This window comes from Musa acuminata, chromosome BXJ1-3 (genome assembly GCF_036884655.1).
Source record: "Musa acuminata AAA Group cultivar baxijiao chromosome BXJ1-3, Cavendish_Baxijiao_AAA, whole genome shotgun sequence".
NCBI classification, from domain to species: Eukaryota; Viridiplantae; Streptophyta; class Magnoliopsida; order Zingiberales; family Musaceae; genus Musa; species Musa acuminata.
This window is the reverse complement of record NC_088329.1, coordinates 5564573-5582411: the sequence shown is the minus strand read 5'-3', so window position 1 is coordinate 5582411 and position 17839 is coordinate 5564573. Positions and strand designations below refer to the sequence as shown.

At 35.6% G+C, this 17839-nt stretch overlaps 1 protein-coding gene across 1 annotated transcript; it reads right to left on the bottom strand.

Moving 5' to 3' along the window:
- Positions 1 to 628: 628 nt before the first annotated feature.
- On the bottom strand, positions 629 to 16045 carry LOC135618693 (mannosylglycoprotein endo-beta-mannosidase-like). The gene is made up of 11 exons (XM_065119842.1): positions 15823 to 16045; positions 12819 to 12957; positions 10842 to 11069; positions 9349 to 9407; positions 7071 to 7119; positions 6424 to 6654; positions 5403 to 5572; positions 5102 to 5306; positions 1974 to 2624; positions 1666 to 1893; positions 629 to 1592 (listed from the first exon to the last, which is right to left on the bottom strand). Exons 1-11 carry the CDS (start codon positions 16026 to 16028, stop codon positions 804 to 806), a joined length of 2955 nt encoding a protein of 984 aa, XP_064975914.1. The 5' UTR covers positions 16029 to 16045; the 3' UTR covers positions 629 to 803.
- Between the last annotated feature and the right edge of the window lie 1794 nt (positions 16046 to 17839).

Here is a 17839-nt window from a genome sequence, read left to right as displayed (position 1 = left end):
TGAGCTATGCATAAAGTCCAAAATAATATATTTTTTTCGATCTTAAAATTATAATCTAGACTTCTTAAAATTAGCTCTATTGTCAATAACTATTTGGATAAAATACTATAGTATGATCTCCTCTATCATAGTGTTTATTAGGTTTGTAATATAATTTGCATTTTGAATCTTGTTGAAAGCATCAACTAGCTTATGAAAAATTACTTGTATGTTGTAATACACAAGAACATTGATGATACTCCTTGTTGGGTCTATCTAACTATCATATATCAGTGTCACCTTACATATATCCTTCAATTTTATTACCTCCCCATTCAAATATATGCTGTGAATCTCCTTTCGCGTTGGAGGTTTGATACTTGTGCCAAACTTTTGAATAAAAGAGATCTATGACAATATGAACCTTGGACTATGTTTACTAAAATCCTACAAAAGTTAGTCTAGGTATGCATGCATATATATAAAGTTAGTCTAGGTATGAATGCATATATATATATATATATATATAGCGTTAAATCTAATTATATAACACAGATTATTTCGACCTTGTACAGGGTCATATAAGGCGATTCACAGTATCAGCGTTTTGTGAATGCTACAATTATTCTCTGCACTCCTTATTGTTCCCTTGAACCAAAAACCTTATTGATGCTTCCAGATGATGATAGTACAAGTAGAGAGATTAACAGTAACAATCAGACGTCCAAATTTAATTGTCAGAAGATGTTCACTTGGGAAGAACCTAAGATCTGTGCTACAAAGTTTTGGAGTACATCGCCTGAAATGAAGGCTCCAGCTGAAGATCAAACGATAACATGGTCTTCATGATTGTTCCAACCGCAAAGAGTGACTCGCGGAGTGATTCCAGGAGGAGCCTCAAAAGTGATAGAGACGTTCATTGTTTCACCAGGAACAAGTGAGAAATAGTTGTCGGTGTAATGGACTGGAAGGATTCGTGTAACTCCAGAAGTTCCGTGGTTTTTCTTTGCAGCATGAACAGAAAAATGAAGGAAAAAGGCAACTCCTGAATCATTTCCATTTATGTCAACCATGGTGGGGGTATCCACTGACCTCAAGAAGCCAAGGCCTCTAGAAATTCTCCTCAGAATGCTGCTTTCCTTTTCTTCTGAGCCAATGATTGATTTTCCTAAATTTATGCAGTTCTCACCACCTTCCTTTTTATTATCCATTTCGTTGCAGATTAAACGCCTAGAGCTTTTTGAGAGGTTCTTCAATTGCATGTTTACTTCGTAGGTCTGACCTGATATAAGAACTTCAGATATAATCTTTAGTGGCACTCTCTTCTTTCGATATAGTTCCAACGACTTAAAGTCTTTGCCAGGCAGATGCAACCAATAAAAGTTCCTAGATAATATGGAAAAATCTGACAGTCTGAAGAGTTTGAGAAGAAGAAAATACACTGGCTGTGCATTCTTTGAATTGGGATACTTCATTTTGACAACTTCTACCACCTTCTTGGGTGGTACCAAGATTTTCTCTGTGACATTGTAGAACGGACAAGATCCATCCAGGCCCCAAACTGAAACTTCTACTGCCACATTTGAAAGTCCAGCTGAAGTTGTATTCACGACCTAGCACACAAATAATTGCTTTGTAGAATTCAAGATATTACATTTAATACTATAATATAGTAAATCAAATTACCTCTACAAAGTAGCTAGCTAGATTGAGCTGGACATGAATTGGTTCAGCAGCACAGCGACAGCCAAAGAATCCTGCAGTCTGATCATGAAGATGATCATAGAACTGACCTCGGAGGCCTGTCCAAGGATTTTGAGTCTTCCAAATCAGGACACCTGTGTACTTGGTCCACATTCGAGAAGTCCAACCCTCCAGTAAGGCTCTATATTGGACATAATTGACAAGTTGTGCCTGCAACAAAATGAACAAGAGATTTGCTGCAAAGAAGATTCAACAAGTTTCAATTTAAAAAGACTAGCGATTTGGTTTACCTTGTCACAGAAATCATCCAGGCCTTTTGGACGCCCATAAAGCTCAATCTGATCATGGACTTTCCCTGGCTTTGAATATGGAATGTATTTGTGATACTCCCATATAGGGTTCGGAATTTCTTCTATGTACCCATCAGATCCCTTGCTGAATAATGGTATTAGCCATCCTTCTGAAGGCATTGTGGCCCTGATTGTAGCTGCAACGGGCATGCCAACAGAGCCAACCTCTGGATTGAACCCATATGGGTAGAAATTATCCCTAAAGAAATCTTCAGGGTTCTGGATTTCATAAGGTCCATCAGTAAAATCACCCTTTCCATTTGCAAAACCATCCCATAGTGATCCTTGTATATATACACGTGTCCCATCAAGATACTGACTTGGGTCCTTTGTGTTGTCTGACAAACCTTCAACTGTAGTATGAAACAATGGATGGAGTTTCAAGTCATTTTTAAGAGATGTGTTAATATCTTTTGGGGGAATTTGTTCATTGCCACCAACCCAAAGAGCCAGGCTAGCATGGTTCCTGAGAAGCTTGACAGTGTCTCTTGCACATAAAATAAAAAGGTTATGGTCCAAAGGCCCATCAGGATTAGATATTGGTACACCTCGTCCATCAACATCTCCTGTTATCCAAAATTCTTGCCAAACCTGTAGCAAAGTAATTGTCATCACAAATTAAGATGCTGAAAACATAGAGAATTGATGCAAAAACAAATATCCTATATCTAATCAAAAGTTCATATGAATTTCATGTAAAGTTCAACTAAAAAGGAAGTAACAAAAATGTAATTGTTATTTTCTATAAAGTAGGGAAGAAAAGTATGAGAGATAAAAAGCAACATTTGTGCTCCAAGAGAACACTAGAATACAAGTGTAGGTGCCAAAATATAGACACAATTCTATCATTCATCAGTCAACCAGAGTTTGGATAATTTTCCATGATAACAATATGCTGAGCCATCTCCTATCCAGCAAAGTAGACTCCAACAGAAGATCAGAGTAGAGGAGGAAGGATCATAAAACAAATTGTAGGAAAAGCTTAGCTTCTTATCTTTCTAATAATGATTCAATCATATGAACAAAATTCCACAAACATGAATTTATAGACTCAACCTTAACTAGATTCAAAACCAAACTTTGAGACAAAGGGAAAATACGGAAGCATGTGTTAAATAGTCTAGATCTGCACCATCTGCGGGAGGGACAATAAGCATTTAAAACCCACCCCTTAAAAGAATTTCCTTAAGATGAACCTTATGTTTAATGGAACCCCCACAAATATTTAACCTTTTGGGGTGTAGTAGCTTTTGGGAAGAACTTTAGATAATGGAATTACTTTGCCTCTGAAGTCAAAGACAATCAAAAGAATGAACTGAATATGCTCCCAAGCTTGTTCACTACAGAACTAGAATCTTCTCCACCAAAAGAGGAGAGACTAATAAAAGAAAGATGTATTATACAGTTATGCTAGTTGATATAATGTTTCGGCAATTGACAACTACAATAATGGTATGCTTGTTACTTTCACAAATCATTTACATGTTTAGTGCAGCTGATTGAGGATGCTCACCACTAAGCATCCTATTTCTTAAATATATTAGTCCTTTCCTGTGAAGATTTGCTTCTTGAACATATCAACAAAGAGAACAGACCTATGATACAGAGATCATGATGATCCAAGATACATTGGAGCCACAATGGAGATCTGGATAGATGTTAAACCATGCTGGGAGCTGTGAGATGTTGATTAGCATCATATTCATCCGATGTTATATGTTAATTAGCTTTGGCACTTGTAATTCTGCATTTGGAATATGCTATGTAACTCCAATATCTAGTGAAACTAATACAAAATGATCTTATGAGATTGTGTTGATTTTGCTTATAGGGTAATGACTTATGTACAGTGAACCGAGCACTTAGGCACTCGCCTAGGTGCCCAGGGGAGGCCCGAGCACTCGCCTATTGGGCTGTGTGAGTGTCTTCACTTAGGCGAGGCCCAAGTGCTCGCCTAGGCCCAGGCACTAGGCAGTGCCGAGCACTTGCCCGGTTCAACTCAAACCAGGTCGAGCCTAAGTCGAACCAGACAATCACATCTAGTTTGATTTAACTGATTATCCATCAAGCTTGAGTCGAACAAAACACCAGACAATCGGTTATATTGAACCAATTATCTATTGCAGAAAGCTAGAAACCACATGGGAGGAAGAACCCTGATGCAGAAACCCTCTTTCCCACTTCGTTTTTGCACAGCGGCAGCCTACTTCCCCAATAGCAGCAACGGAAACATCTTCCACCAGCAGTAGTAGTGGAGTCCTCTCCTTCCCGGTATATCTCTCGTTCACCACAACCCCCCAAGCATCGACTACAAACACCCCCGCACCTCACCACCACTGCCCCCCCCCCCTCCCTGCGCCCCCTCTTCCCTCTTCCCATTCACCGCTGCCTTCATTGTTGTTTATCAATTTTTTATGGTTATGTTTCAATTTTTAGATAAATAAAAGTTGATTCTTTTTGTCTAAGTTTGTGAGAACAGCAGCTGCCTTCTAGGATAAGTTGACCTGGAAGCACTCTAGTGGGGCTTGAGCAGCCCTGTTTATATTAATTAACAGCAGCTGTTTATTTTTATTAATCATGATATATAATTTTTAAATTATAATATTCAGGAACCCGCGCTTCACTCGAGGGAGAGTCTAGCGCCTCGAGCATTTTGGGATTGTGGCACCTTTTAGCGCCTAACGCTTATGACTATACTGCTTGTGAGAGTGAAGGACAGAGAGCCCTCCATCCAGCAATCCTATTATGCATGCAGACCAAGCCATGCCATTCCAGTATTCATTACTTTGAACCAAGCAATAGATATACAGGCAAACCTAGGCTATTAGATTAAATCAACTTAACATACAGAAAGTCAATCCAATCAAATATGAACCTATTTTTTGAGCCGTAACTGAAAGGGCATATCTAGCCATTTGTCCTTAAAATATTTCCCAAAACTAAACCTAAATGATGCTTAGCAGATAGAATTTTCATTCTCTCATGCACTTGATTGGACATAGTAGCTGACATTTTAGATTAGCCAAGACAATAAAATATAAAGAACAACTAATATTTACACATCTTACCAGCAAGCCATACATATCACAGCATTGGTAAAATTCTGGCCTCTCAGCTATTCCACCACCCCAACAGCGTAGCATGTTAAAGTTCATATCAGCGTGGAATTTTATGTCAGTCATGTATCTCTTCTTAGAAAGTCGTAATAGCCCATCAGACAATATCCAGTTTCCTCCACGGATAAAAACTGGTTCTCCATTCACTTTGAACAATCTGCAAAAGAATATCAAAGTTCAATGTGGCTCATATGATATTGAAATTTGTAAACTTTAATCATAAGAAGTGAGATATACAATCTGATTTATGTACCTGCCACCGGTAACATCATCAACAAAGCTCTCGATTTTACGGAATCCAAAACGATGGTTCCATGAATCAGATTCACCAGATCCCTTTACATCAACTGTTATCTCAACATCATACAAGGACTGCTTACCCATGCCATTTGGCCACCACAGGCTGGGTTTATAGAAGAAGAGCTTGCATGCCACATATTGTCAGTTGCATGATATTGAAAAATGACTATACAAATTGTAGATGCCATAAAATAGGAGTCTTCTTGAATATGTGTGCATAACTATGAACACAATCTTAAAAATGCATGTCATATGTTTATCATATATTTATCAAATATATGTCAGATACGATACTTAGAGGAGACTTCTGGAATAGTCAAATGTATCCATATTTTTTCGAAGTATACATCTTTCCTTCATTTTTACACCATTAGTAAGTATCCAGATCTTCATCCTTTATACATCTAAAGTTATATAAATCTCTATTGTTTTTTTCTCTAGATTTAACAATATGAAAATAACCCTTTTTCTCATACTTATTATAAGTTTTGTATTTTGTCATACAACATTTTTTGTCTCTTTTTTAGTTGTAATATATCTTCCAAAAATTTTGATTGTTTTTACAACTTTGTCAGTCTTCAAGGCATGAACTCTTGGTACTGATTGTCCTTTGACCATTGGTCTTTTGTTATGCACATGATTCTTATATCTATAAAGTACAAAGGTTGCTTATGGCTTCTTGTTCACCTCCTCTATTCTCGTTGTCACCTAATTGATCTTTATTTCTCCTGCACTGTACATCTAGGTTTATCCAGAAGCAAACCCCATGCTAAAATCAGTTCTTTAATCCAACTGGAACCTTTTTATTAATGTTGCTCAAGAGGCATGCCTCCTGGACAAAAGTGGTGAATCAATCACTGAGCCTTAGCAAAAAAGGAAAAGTTTGGTAATATCCTCAACAGATTAAGTGAAGAAATATGATGCTACTTAATAAAACTGATTAACAAGAGCCTTAGATACAGGTTTATACACACCGGAGGTAGCGTAAATTCTATGTGTGTTCCAGGAGGAATTTGTAACTCATGAGATTGAAGATGCTCGACCAGGCAGATATTTCCCTCTAATTCAGTGGTAACCTGCAGAGACAATAAACACTCTGCAAGCCATGGACTTTTGTTTTCTAGTCCAACAGTAGTATGGAGATACGCCCTCTTAAAGCCATCGAAGAATGATGAGACCAGGTGTGGATCAGTTATCTTCACAGGCTGCATCAAAGGAATGAAGAAATGCATCACAAAATTATAGGACCCAGATATCACTGTGCATCAGTTCCTATATGAGGAAAAGTCATATACAAACTGTAAACTAGTTAATCAAAGAACAAGCTAAAAATTCACAAAAGTAAATAAGAGTATAATGGTAGGATCAATGCACATATTCATGCAACTATATTTAGAGTATAAAAAAGCTATCATTGACCACTAATAAACCAAACTATGTTATGAGGCAACCTATACAAAAACAAAAACAAATTTAATGGATACAAGAAAATCCAAAATAAAACTAAACCCAGAATAACTTTTGAATTGCAACTATTAGTACACAACATAAATTATGTTATGTGGTTATCTATTGAGATGAGAATCTTACAAAGAAATGCTAAAGAAAGAATAAACCTCACCCCTGTAACTTGAACAGATACTTCATCCCAAATCCCAGTGTTCCTGTCTCTGCAGTACAGAGGAAAAGATCTATCAAGAAAAGCAGGGACCACAATTTTTCATATATAGACAAACGATATATTATGAAATATGAAAAAGAAATAAACAATTGCCAGTGGTGATTGAACACTGGCACAGTTGTTACTGTAATTTGCATAACAGCAATATTCTATGCCTCAGGCATATACCTGCTAAGATGCATTGCCCGATCTCATAAACTAGCATGGAAACTGACATCCAAGGCATGCAAGTTTCATGCCATCTGACCTTAAGATTAATCAATGACCTAATTAGTGAGAAGCTTCCTCTTCTTCCTAGTCCGATACACTAGAGAAATTGGTACTTGGATCAAGACTTATAACCTTTATTTAAGCATTTATAAGCATATCAATAGCCACATGTAACTTTAAGAGATGGGGATCAGATATATACAACATATATGTTTATCAGTGAGTACACATAATATGCCTGTATATATTCCTCATTCCTCCACGTGGGATTATTAGACCATCATAGTCTTCACTCAAGGGTCAAGATTTTCCTGATCAGGACATGATAACCTACTAGAACCCACCTTTCAGGATCCTGACATGATGCTTACATGAGGAAACTTTCATCTTCATGCACGTATAGCAATCACATCTTGGAGAGTGTCAATCACAAGAAAGGCCCACAGAATTGCTTAGATATCATTTGTGATGACTCTAAACTAATTCTTTATTCTAAATATGTAAATCTAAGTCTTCCTTACCCCAATGTGGAGAATTAGATTATCACACAAGTTATTGAGCATGTAAGCTGTTTGAGTGATAGCAAATGGTATTTGTGATAACACATTATGACTAGGGTTACCTTACGTACACCAATTTGTGAATTTACTACTAATCAAGGATTTTAATTTCAAATAATACCATCCGTACCGGGCGATACGTACCGGTCCATCAACAGACAGGTACGTAGACCGCCCGCTACCAGGCGATAGCGTCAATTGGGGCTATTTCCACTCCGTTATCACCCTAAATCAACCATCACTGCCCGCTACCGAATGGTATCAGTAGAGGGAGAAGAAAAGAGAAAACTTGAAAATCCGATGCCGCTCTCCCTTGACAATCCCGATCTGTCGCCGCCCTCCCTCGCCGCCGGACGCTGCAGATGATGTCACCTCCTCGTCTAAGGCGACGAGGTCTCGACGTTATTGGCGACTTCTACTCATCGGCGCAGGGAGAGAAGAAGTCTCGACGACGTCTCGCAAGGAGAAGCAGTTTCTTCTCCCCACGCAGGTAGAAGGAACGAGGCATTTTTTTTACTTTTTTGCACGGGGAGAAGGAAGTCAGGAACCCTCAGTTTCTTCTCCCCACGCGAGCAGAAACTAAGCGATGTCACCCTTTCTTTTTTTTTTCATGCGAGGAGAACGAAACCTCCTCACGCGAGCAAAGTGTGGGGAGTATATATATATATATATATATATATATATATATATATATATATATATATATATATATATAATGTATGTATGTATAAATGTATGTATGTATAAATGTATATAGGTATATATACATACATGTATATATATATATACATGTATACATGTATATATATATACATATATATATATATACACACACACACACACACACCGAGCGATATACCGAAACGTACTTCTCATTATAGTTATACCATACCGTATCGAGCTGAGTTCGAAACTCCAATACGGTACAAAATTACAAACCTTACTACTAAAAATTTGGGCTTGTTTCAACCTAAAAGATTCCAAAATTTAATCTGATTTTATGGTAAACAGGATAGCATATACCAAGAACAAGACTCATGGAAACTTGAAGTACATATCTCATATCAAGTGGGATCTAATTCCAATGCCCAATGGCCAATGGGTCCTCATTCTCCACTTCTAGGAAACAAGGATCATAGTAAGTTGAAAGAATAAAGCATCTAGCATATAGTTGTAGAGATATTGAAGTGTAATGGATGCAAAACAATGTTTTTACAAATACAAAACCAACTAATACAAATATTTCAAAGATGGTGTATCAAGGACTCTTAGTTGAAGTGCCAATGACGTTTTGTACTTATCATATAATGTATAAATTGTTGAGAAAACCAGAATGATTTTTACATATGGAAATGGACAACATACAAATAACTAAGGAATTTAAAATAATGGCTCCCAACAAAAGTGCAAATATTTGAAATTCACTACAATAACACTTAATAGCATACCTTATTGGGGTCATCCAATCCCAACCTTCAACATAGTGAGCAGCAACATCTTTCCCGATCTGATTGGGACAGTTTGTAGTTGTCAGAATAGACAATTGTGTATTCTTTCAAATACATACCTCACCAAAAACTCAATTTTTTGCAGGAAAAATTGGAAAAAACAGACTATTTTTAATGTAAAATATAAATGCAACTATTGAATCCAAAACAGAGATTATGTAAAGTTCAGAAAAACCATCTGCAAATATGAGAACAATATATAAAATTTGAAGCGTTCCATTGAACTATTGACAAGAAGAAAAACATAATGCAGAAAACTTAGCTAAAGGATGTAACCCATACCGAGTCAATCTGACTTGATAAGGACTACACCAGACTTGTTCTGCCTAATTATTCAAATGAACTACAAAATCATGGTTTGACTTTGATGATCATAATAAATAATAGGCACTAACATAAATTAACTGTTGGTTTTGCAGGTTGTTAGTTCGAATATAGTATTCGCGTCTCTTTATTTTTCACTATGTTTAACTAATATAATATCCTTCTCTCAGTTTAGCTTGCAGCATGCACTTGAGTTCAATTCATGTAGAATAATCATGCTTGCACATGGAAGAGGATGTTAAAATTTATAAATATATTTTCTTTATTAACAGCTTAACCCTTTGGAACTTGTGGTAACTTAATTAACATATTTATCAATTTTTAATTAGGATTATATATAGAGAGTCCTATTTTAAGTTATTTGATGTCTGAAAGTCATAATGAAGTTATAGAACTTTTAGGAAAGTTTTTTAATTGTTAGGAGTCACATTTTGAGAGATTCCTCTTTTAGTATGATATCTTGGGGGAACAATATCACGTTTTCTCCCTCATCTTCCATGCATAAGAGCTTGTAAGGCCTATTCGTCATTCTCAAAGGTATGCTGTTCCATTTATGTATTAAATTAACATTAGCTTTAGATTGATAACTATCTTCTTTTCTCTTGTTCTATATCCTAGGAGGCACTTTCTCCTACTCATATTTGAAAAATTTCCTGATAGAAGGGTTTAACCTGTCACATTAGAAAATTTTTACATGACTTGTTTATACTAGCTTCTTAAGAATATATTTCTTAATCAAATTGAGAAAATTTAATGACAATCAAATTAATATTGGGAATTTCATACTAATGATGCAACAAGAAATGAGACAAAAAATTTTACTGTTCTAATCAACTAATGAATTCCGCCCAAATAGCTTCGTGACTTACCAAAAACCAACAAGAACAGAAACAGCTAAATTTCTTAAACATAATCTTAATTTCATCATAGTATAAAAAAACAAAAATCTTGAAATTAAGCAGACAAGTAAATAATTAACAAGTTCACTCAGCTTTAACAAATATGGATGAACAAAACAACAGTCAAAGATATATTGAATTGAACATAATGAAACCTTTAAAGAAAACGACATAAGTGAATGGAGTAAGTCTAAAGAAAATGATACAAACCTCATGATCCCCACCTTGTCCTCCCTGAGGAGGTATGCTACCAGGATGATCAGGAGGATGAACAAGGACAGCAAGCATATTTATCCCACTAGGAGTAAGAATATCAGTAATATTCAGTGAATGTCTTCGGAACATCCCTTTAGGAAGAATCTCTTTGTGACCATTCAAATAAACTTCAGCTGAGTAATTAATTGCACGGAAGTTGAGGTGTACATGTTGATTTGCTGTCTGAAAAATAAAGGACAAACAATAATAAAATTTGGAATTCCAAGAGTTTATATAATTAGGATCAAAAAATTCAGCCATAAACAGCACTTTCATCTAATAATTATTCCTAGTTTTTTCCAAGTTACTGCCTGCTAGATTCTATATGTTGAGCATGTTACCAATTGTAACACTAATTTGATGTTTTTGAATTTGGGACTCATTGATGTAACAACATTTTGTTCAAAAGTCAAACTTCATTAAATTTCAATGCATGAACCCCTAATTTTCACCATACCCAGATAACATCAGCAAGTCATCCTACTTCCACAGTTATTTAGGACCTGTTCCATATAAAATCCACTTTCTCACTACCTGTACCACATCTCTTCCTTGAAACTAATTAGTATGTTGTACAGGGGCATATGGCCAGCAAAATACCATTCCCATACTCAAACATTGTTCATCTCATATAGGATTATCAAACCAGAATCCAAGTTATTGTGGTATAAGAATGATGAGATTATGGAACTCAACATTCTCACATTTATTGCTACTTCAATGTTCATTCTAGTTCATACTGGCTTTTTACTGAACATGTACTTTAGAACAGTCAGTCAAAACAATTAATTTGACTGAAATTCGATTATTAGTTCCAAGACATAAAAAACCTATCAAAATGGTCTATACAAACCAGTATTTACTGGTCCAATGACCGATTGGTACATAGACTAGACAAAATACCCAGTCCAGTCAAATATAAGCTTACATCTGGTACACTACTATAGTAGCACAATGGGCTGTGAAAGTACGAGTACCAAGTACCAACCATACCTTTTTAATCTTTTGGATTTTTTCTTTTAAATCTAATATTATCCCATTCGTGTCTTCGAGTGTTTTTTTACCTCCATTGCTCATTTGTATCACCGTCGTGACCAACAAGGCCCTCCCAGTATTGGTACCAGGCCCAGATATATTCCTTGATGAGTTCTTTAGCAACACTGAATCTGATTCTGTTGAATTTATTCCAAACTGGCTTCAAATGGGACTAGGTTTATCCTTGTATATGACTGGTCCAATCCTGCTTGAGACCCCATTCCCATACAAGAACACAAAGGTCAGAGGTGCTGCAGCAGCCACCATATGTCCAACATTCCCAAGGGTATCTTGCTGTTGATGAGAAAAAAATCACAGATATTGAATGCTGTTGCTAAGGAATGAATTGATTTTTTTGTCTCCTCTTTGGTTTTATGTCCTTTTTTTATTTTCTATGACTTATTTGACCAAAATCATTATGATTTTTTTAAAGCTGACTTTCTATAGGCATGTTTTGTCTCTTTTAGATTTCCTCTGATTAACTTTAATAAAGTTAAGGCAAATAAGAAGTGCACTATGAAACCCACTTATCTTGTTGACTGCCTAACAAAAGCAATTTCCCACGGTGCCCACATTGCTATAAATTATTTAGAATAGTGACATGTTCCTAGGTTGGTTTCATCACCCATAATTCTGAAGAAAAACTAGTTAAATATATATCCTACCAAGGAAGGACATTCCTAACATCTTTAATAGTCCAGAATATCAGGTTTAATACATTATTTTCATCCTTCCATATATCATGATCATTTGGAAAAGAAGAATCAAGGCAGAAAGTATACAATGACAAAGATTTAATCTGAAGAACTTATTAAATAAAGCAACCATGCTAGGTACGTAATATGAATAATAGATGTAAAAAACAGAGTGAAACAAGCAAATAACAGAGCTTTATACCTTCTTACACTCAAAGGTTGTGAAAAACCAAAATGTGTAATATTCCCTCCCGGAATTGGCAATATCAATTATTGCTTCATTGTTTAGCCCATAGAAAGGATCTGGCACCAAGTTGTTCTTTAGCAGCGTTCCCAAAACACTGTGAAAGAAACCAAAAAATTATATACATCAACCAGAAGCATGACTTAGTAACAGTAATCAGAAACCATAAACCATGTACTTTATAACTTTCACAAATTATTCACATGGTACATCACTTATTTATATGTGCTCATGAATTACCTCAGAAACCAATAGTTCATCATGACAAAGGATATGTCATCAATTCACTAATTCATACGGTTTGAACTTCTCAACATCCACCATATCCATGTCACTTATTTTACAACTAACAAGATGCGATTGTTCCGTATAAAGAGGACCAAGGTCAAATGTTAGGATGTATCCAAACTATAAGTAGCCAATCATTTCATTCGTGGGTCGTGGAACAAATTAGTCTCATATATCTCTATAGTGTGGCATAGGGAAAGCCTACTTGCCTTACAATAATGACATAGTGGCTATTACAGAAATAAACTTAATGATTATGATACCACAACTATCACTACTTTGATTCGTGACAATTAGATATCAATGTCAAATGTTGTAAGAGCAGTGTCATTCATGGATACTTCAAAATTATAATATTGATCTCCAACCACACGAAAATGTGGACCTAGACCCACCTCCCCATGTAGCATTCATTTTGATGTTGGTAGTTTCCACTTTCCACACTTATAATCACTTTTAACAACTCATTCCAAACCTGCTATTTCCTGTCATATATAAGACTATTATGCATTGCAAGTAATATTCAGAGTAACTCCACAGAATGCATTGAAGAAATTGCCACAAATTTTATAATTCAACAATCTGATCTCCACAAAGCAATCATCCTCTTTATGGGCTTAGATGAAATACTTCTATCAGACAACTTTAAACAATCCTCATCTAAGTTGGAATAGCCCCTTCAGTCTTTTTGAACCTAACACCCTCCAAAAGTTCCTTAAAAGAACGTCTTTTAAGGCCCTCTACAATTCTAAAATGATTCCCACAGCATAAAATGAAAAGAGGTCAAATTCCCAGAGCCACAATGCTCTTCTATGGAATCCAACATCCTGCCAACATATTCCCCTTTATTGCATTTCCTTTTCATGAGGGTGAGCTTTAGTGTCATGATAAGATTACTCCTTTGTAATCTAAGTGGCTGAGTTTCAAGTTGCAGAAACAACCTCTGTCACTTCTTACGAGGGTAAGACTAATTAAATTCATCCTTCCTAGACCCTGCTTTAGCAGGAGCCTTTTGTACTCGGCTGCTGTTGGTAATATTTTCCTTTTCATCAATGATTTATTATCACTCTTGAATCATCTCTACACCAATTCATCTCACTACTATCCTCATCCAAAAAAATCACTTTCACAAATTTTATACGAAGGGTGATGACAATCATTAGCTGACAAGTCTTTTTGAACTTCTGAATTACAGCATCATCCAGTGGCAGCACTTTGACTTATGTTTCTTTCTCTGTCATATTTCAGCTTTATCACCTACAACCTCTTCTCTCTTTGACACCTTCAATATTTCTCTCCGCCTCTGGCTTATCAGTACAGACAGATACAAACCACAATTATCAGACTCCACATCATTTATCACTTGCTCAGAAAAAAGAGTCGGATCTGATCCTACAGATCTGGATTTATCCAGTCATCCTTTAATTGGAACCATGATGCTACAGATCACTTGGATCAGTATACATCGAGCAGGCCTTTCATGTCAGCACCATAAACCACAATATGTGCCGTCCAACACTCTGTATACTTAAATCTTAAAAGAAAAAAATCTGCGGCATGTTCCAGCATATGATATGTGAGTATATTGGCATGTACCAGACCCACATCGATTCGATCAGGGATCAACACAGATCTGGTACCCAAAACATTGAACCATGATTGGAACACTAATTCTATCACGGACTTGATATTTACCCATTGCATAGATTTTTCCTCGTCACACATCAGTAAATCAAACGTTTAACCACCCGATTCTTCACTTCAGAATATGGACCATGGACTCCCAGACCATAACTTAACTTGATGGTAAGACAAATTTAAACACCAGGTACCAAAACTCCAAAGATCTAAATACCCCCATCCAACTTTCATTTGTTACTCAGTTCCCTGTTCATGGAATAATTTCAACCAACTAAACATTACTCGCAAGTCTTCTACCGTCACTAAATACTTCAATAGAAAATCATTATTGCTTAAAAATATATCATTAATTGGCGAAAATTCCTCCAGTGCAAACAATTAATGTATCCGCCAATTTAGTCCATCACTACAACCTTTGAAGACCAAGATTCCGAAAAGGAGGTGCATCTGCTAGAATTGCCTTCTTTGAAGACCCCAAGGCAGATCTCCTAATTTCTAAATGTGAAAAGTGAAAAAGTTCACCAAGCAAACAACAGAAAATCCCGATTGCATAGATCTAGATCCAATTATAGATACGGAAACACATGATTACATGAGAAGATGACTTGGACAAGAACAGAGAGACGGTTTCAGTATTCCTACTAAAGCGCTCATTTCTAATCCCCTAAGAATCTTCCAGTCTGCAGTTCTTGCTGCACCTTCAACTTGAATCAAACTCAGGTATAAAGCAGATTCCTGCAGGTGTACACAATTTTTATGGTCCAATTCGTGGTCCCCTTATCTAGACTAAGTAAATGAGACTATCAGATAAAATCAGGATTCCAGAAGCCGGTTGACTACATGGGCAATGGGGATTAGAGATAATCCGTACCAAGAAGCAATCTCCCTAGTGCAATGGCTTAATAGACATGGAATAGAGCCAAATAAACAGCCCTCTGTAGCAATATTTGGATCACGCGATTGATTCTACAACATCTGGTATCGAAAGAGGATAAGGAATAATAGAACGGTGAAGCGAGAGGCGCAGGCTTACGTGCCGGGCACCACAGCCTCCATCCATGGCGCGGAGGGGCCAGTCGGAGGTTGGGTTGTGGTCAACTGCACGCCCGTGGCCGCTACTTCCGAGGATCTCGCTGCCAACCAACCCGAGTCCAGCTTCGTCTTCCCCATACCCACCCTCCTCCTCCGCTCTCCCAGTCCCCTTTCACAGTCCATCGGTGCGATGAATAGTACATCCATCCCATCGCGGCACCGAAGCACTCTCTATGTACCCTCGTCGTTTCTCACACGCCTTGGCCTCAGACGCGGGTCCCATCACATTATTAACTCTTCCCATACCTCCAACGGTGATTCAAAAAAGTACTCCCCTTTTACCCTCTCACCCTTATTTTGACGATTTACATATGAAAAATATTATTTTTATTTCCTACCTTAGAAAACCCCTTTGTCAATTAATTTACTGAAGAAAATCCGCCTATTATTTTCGGCTTTTTTATTCCTAAAAATAACCTGCTTTCTTTTGTCTATTTCTTTCATTCAAATTCAAGTTCAAAAAAGAAAAGAAAAAGAGAAATAAAATTCGTAATTCAAAATAAAATATAAAAAGTAATAAAAAATAATTTGGAAGACATAACAACCAAAATTTCATATACGTGTAACTATAGAAAATACCTAGTTATAGTATTTCTCTAAAACAACATAGGTGACAATATCTCTATCAATTTTCTAACTGTATTATAGTTGATATATAACATTATTGAGTCACAGCTCATAATCTAAGCTTTGTTTATTTTTTAGGGTTTTAAATAAAATTCTTATATACTTATTGCCATAATTTAATTTAAAAATATTCAAATGGTAATAAAACAAGCCAAATATTTAATATATTAAAATTTAAGCCTGTGACAGTATCTATGATATCAACTATACTGTTCTATTATAAAAAAAAGTATTAAAATTTCTTATCAGCTCATATTGTGAGGACCTTAGGATGGCATAAAAGCTCTTAAAACAAGAAAAAGTTTCAATTTGGAAAGTAAATATTTACATTTAACATATTTCAATCCAATAGTACAAGGTATGGTAAAAAATTATTAACAAATAAATAGAAAGCATGATCAAGTATTTTAGAACTCCTTTAATAAAGTTTTTTAAAGAAAATAAAAAATTGTTATGTATCATGCTCATCATTCCATAATAGAAAATTCTATTATAGAAAATATATCATGCTCATGATTTTTGCCAAGATTGAAAATATCATTATGTACCATGCTCATCATTCTATAATAAAAAATTCTATTATAGAAAATATATTGATCCTCGCCAAGATTGAAAATATCATTATGTATCATACTCATCATTCCATAATAGAAAATTCTATACCTATAGTGTTGTTGTTACCTTGTTAGATACATATTAAGCTCCGATTTCAAGCGTGAGGATCCCCTTGATTTTTTTAATCATTGTAATAATAAATTTTCTCCCTTAAATATTTTACTATTCTCTATTATAATTAATAGAAATTGTACCATGTTCTCTACTATAATTAACACTATAATGATCATATAAGTTAGGGGTCAAGTTTTTAATCTCTAATTTTATCACAAATAATATCACCTTCTCCTAAAATTTCATAATAAATGGATAATTAATCAACTAAGTCATTAATAACAATTTTTTTAGTTATTATTATTATTATTATTATTATTATTATTATTATTATTATTATTATTATTATTATTATTATATATATATATAGTGACGTCCTTAGATCAATGCAGTGGGAATTGGATCATGATAAGATCATGATAATGAGACCAATTCACTTATAAACATAAACCCTAAATATTTTCGATCATAGGTTACTCGAAATGGACATCGGGATAACTAGACAGACTAGTGTGCTATACACCTGTTCATATGATGGAGACAGCTAATCCCATAGTTGTTTATGTATGGACATTAGAGATATAGTGCAGGTACTCATTAGAGAATGACATCATTGAATGATTCACTTACAGAATGTTGGTTGGTTAATGATACATCATCGT

Excerpts from the sequence above, each read along its gene's own strand:
- LOC135618693 (XM_065119842.1), bottom strand. The coding sequence starts at position 16,028 with ATGGATGTACTATTCATCGCACCGATGGACTGTGAAAGGGGACTGGGA. Across the intron at positions 2,625-5,101 it reads GTGATATGTATGGCTTGCTG|GTTTGGCAAGAATTTTGGAT; the intron begins GTAAGATGTGTA and ends ACTTTGCTACAG. Across the intron at positions 1,894-1,973 it reads TGGATGATTTCTGTGACAAG|GCACAACTTGTCAATTATGT; the intron begins GTAAACCAAATC and ends ATTTTGTTGCAG.